Source organism: Pundamilia nyererei, unplaced genomic scaffold, assembly GCF_000239375.1.
Source record: "Pundamilia nyererei isolate P.nyererei 1_Seehausen unplaced genomic scaffold, PunNye1.0 scaffold00001, whole genome shotgun sequence".
Lineage (NCBI taxonomy): Eukaryota > Metazoa > Chordata > Actinopteri > Cichliformes > Cichlidae > Pundamilia > Pundamilia nyererei.
The window spans coordinates 4,550,928-4,553,320 of record NW_005187402.1 but is presented as its reverse complement, the minus strand read 5'-3'; the positions used below and the strand labels follow the sequence as shown (position 1 = coordinate 4,553,320).

Here is a 2,393-nt window from a genome sequence, read left to right as displayed (position 1 = left end):
AATTAAGGGGTGGAAGGCTGAGGTCTACCACACTACACACGAAAAATCAGTGCCGAAAAATCAAAGTCTGAATCTGGGGTGATGAATCCAACTTTACATTTTTGTTTAAATCGTCATCAGCATGTGGAGAGGAGGCCAAGAGAGACGACTGAGTGTATTTATGCAAATCGTGCGTTAAAAACAATAATCGAGTGCCTGTTCAACGTATTCATTGGATCACCATTTTACTTTCCAAAAGAACAATTAGACAACTGTTAATGGCATCGCGTTTGCTTTTTTGTTTGTTTTGAACGAGTCTCTTTGAGTGTTAGGTTTTTAAGGTATTCTGTGTCGGGGTGCACAAGCAAAAAGGCAACATGAGGCTGATGAATTGATGAAGAAACGCACAAAAATAATTCAAAATAGAAATATGAATGAGGCAGTGTTTGCGCAAATACCGCTGATCTTTATTTTCAAGCATCAAGCAGACACAAGCATTAACCGAAAAGAAAAAGGAGTAGACAGAGTTCATGCTTTTGGGGAGCCGATCTAAAAGAAACTGTCCGAGTTAAATGCGTAAAAAAGGCAGGCCTCGTGTGTAGCTGTTTCACTCGTTCAAAAAGTTCCATTAAATCAATAAACATTTTAATAAGAGTGCCTAAACAAAATCATTTAAAATTCAATGGAAGCAACGGCTGTATCGAACCACGTGACTCAGATTCTTTCGGGTGTCAAGAGGGGGCGTGACCGTGTGCACGGGGATCAACAAATTGCAACAAGGGCGCAAACTTGTGTCATTCGTTCGGTTTGGATCTGCAGCAACGAGGAGAGGCACGAGGCAAGCATGAAGGCTATATCTTCACCTGGAGCTCGAGGACAGAGGGCCGCCAGAAGGGTGAGTTACATCTCCGCAGACAGCAACACTTTGTGCAAAAAGCGCGATCGTCCCGTTTGCAGTCTAAAGTGTTTTACTTTTTCGCCCACAAAGATTTCTAAACCTCAGATGGAGAAGCGCAGGCGGGAGCGCATCAACCACAGTCTGGAGACTCTGCGAGTTCTGATGCTGGAGAGCACCCACAATGAGGTACGTCTCTGCGTCGTGGTTTTAATTTCGATTGTTCATAATGTTTTTGTTGTTGTTGTTGTTGTTTATTTTATATGCTGTTTGTGAGTGATTTGATTTTAATGCAGAAACTAAACAATCCGAAAGTGGAGAAGGCAGAGATTCTAGAGAGTGTGGTCGATTTCCTGAAGGCAGAGGAGGATGTACAGAAGGATCACCAGGCTTCAAAGAGGGCCCTGTCCGTGGAGCAGAGACCGGCCTGTGCCTGCCAGTCCAGCTACCATGACGGCATGAGGACCTGCCTGCTCAGGGTCAACCAGTTCATAGCCAGCAAGAGCCAGGAGGCAGGGGAGCCCAGCGGAGCGGCTGTTCGGGCTTCCTTTACGCTTCCAGAGATCCCCATGCACCCCACCACTCCCGGCCACATTCACCATCCTCCTGCTGCTCTGCCTCCTCATCCTCTGCCCTTCCATCACCCCCAGCTCTCTCACCACTACCTGACGCAGACGGCTGGCTTCCACGCTGACACCAGCAATCTGTCCCCCGCAGGTGTGGGGCACATTCCTGATCCCCTGTGGAGGCCCTGGCCTCAGTGATTCCAGCTTATGTGTCCATGTAACTACTGTACCTACTGTAACTATGCGAGCAAAATGTATAAATGTGTATTTTTTAGGCTACTGCGCAGCCTGTATTTAGCTCACTCAAGTCACTTTCTATTACCTCGCACATGTACGAGTGTAATCAGTGATTTCTCTTTTTAAAACGTTGAGCCTCACCTATATGTGCTCATAAGTTTTTTTTTTGTTTTTGTTTTTTGTTTTTTTTCCACATTTACGCATCAGTACGTAAAACATTTATTTGTGCTGACAGGACGGGCGAAAAATTGCTTTCCCTGCTTTACTGTTGCTGAGGGTTTTGTTTTTGTTTTTCCCTCTTTTTTTGGCTCGAACGTGTGTTGAGCCACTGTGTGTGAGAAATAATTCATGAATGTGTTTGCTGAGTCTTCAATAAAGACACAGTTTGCTCAAACCTCCCAGAGTGGCCTGTTGTATCGTGTGAAGCTTTTAAAGCTGCTGCACTTGTAGATGAAACGGGCACAGGATAGTTAACCACAACGATCGACAGTTATGACATCCTTTGTGATGCTGATAGGCAGGCGAATCATCAGAGCAGTTTTTTTTCGGGGGTAGAGGAGCAAACAATGGCGCCCATTCACACACTGTCCAGAGTCTAGACTCCTTCAGGGTGCGGCACCATCCAATCCACAAAATCCTCCCACGTCAAAGAAAAGGCTATTGGAAACTAAAAAGCAAAACCAGGTGTGAAATGGAATATATATATGTGTATGTAT

The 2,393-nt window shown here is 45.2% G+C and overlaps 1 protein-coding gene across 1 annotated transcript; it reads left to right on the top strand.

Moving 5' to 3' along the window:
• The first annotated feature begins 786 nt into the window (after nt 1-786).
• her5 (hairy-related 5) lies at nt 787-1,733 on the top strand. The gene is made up of 3 exons (XM_005719495.1): nt 787-874; nt 968-1,063; nt 1,171-1,733. Exons 1-3 carry the CDS (start codon nt 824-826, stop codon nt 1,636-1,638), a joined length of 615 nt encoding a protein of 204 aa, XP_005719552.1. The 5' UTR covers nt 787-823; the 3' UTR covers nt 1,639-1,733.
• The last annotated feature ends 660 nt before the right edge of the window (nt 1,734-2,393 follow it).

Excerpts from the sequence above, each read along its gene's own strand:
- her5 (XM_005719495.1), top strand. The coding sequence starts at position 824 with ATGAAGGCTATATCTTCACCTGGAGCTCGAGGACAGAGGGCCGCCAGA. Across the intron at positions 875-967 it reads GACAGAGGGCCGCCAGAAGG|ATTTCTAAACCTCAGATGGA; the intron begins GTGAGTTACATC and ends TCGCCCACAAAG. Across the intron at positions 1,064-1,170 it reads TGGAGAGCACCCACAATGAG|AAACTAAACAATCCGAAAGT; the intron begins GTACGTCTCTGC and ends ATTTTAATGCAG.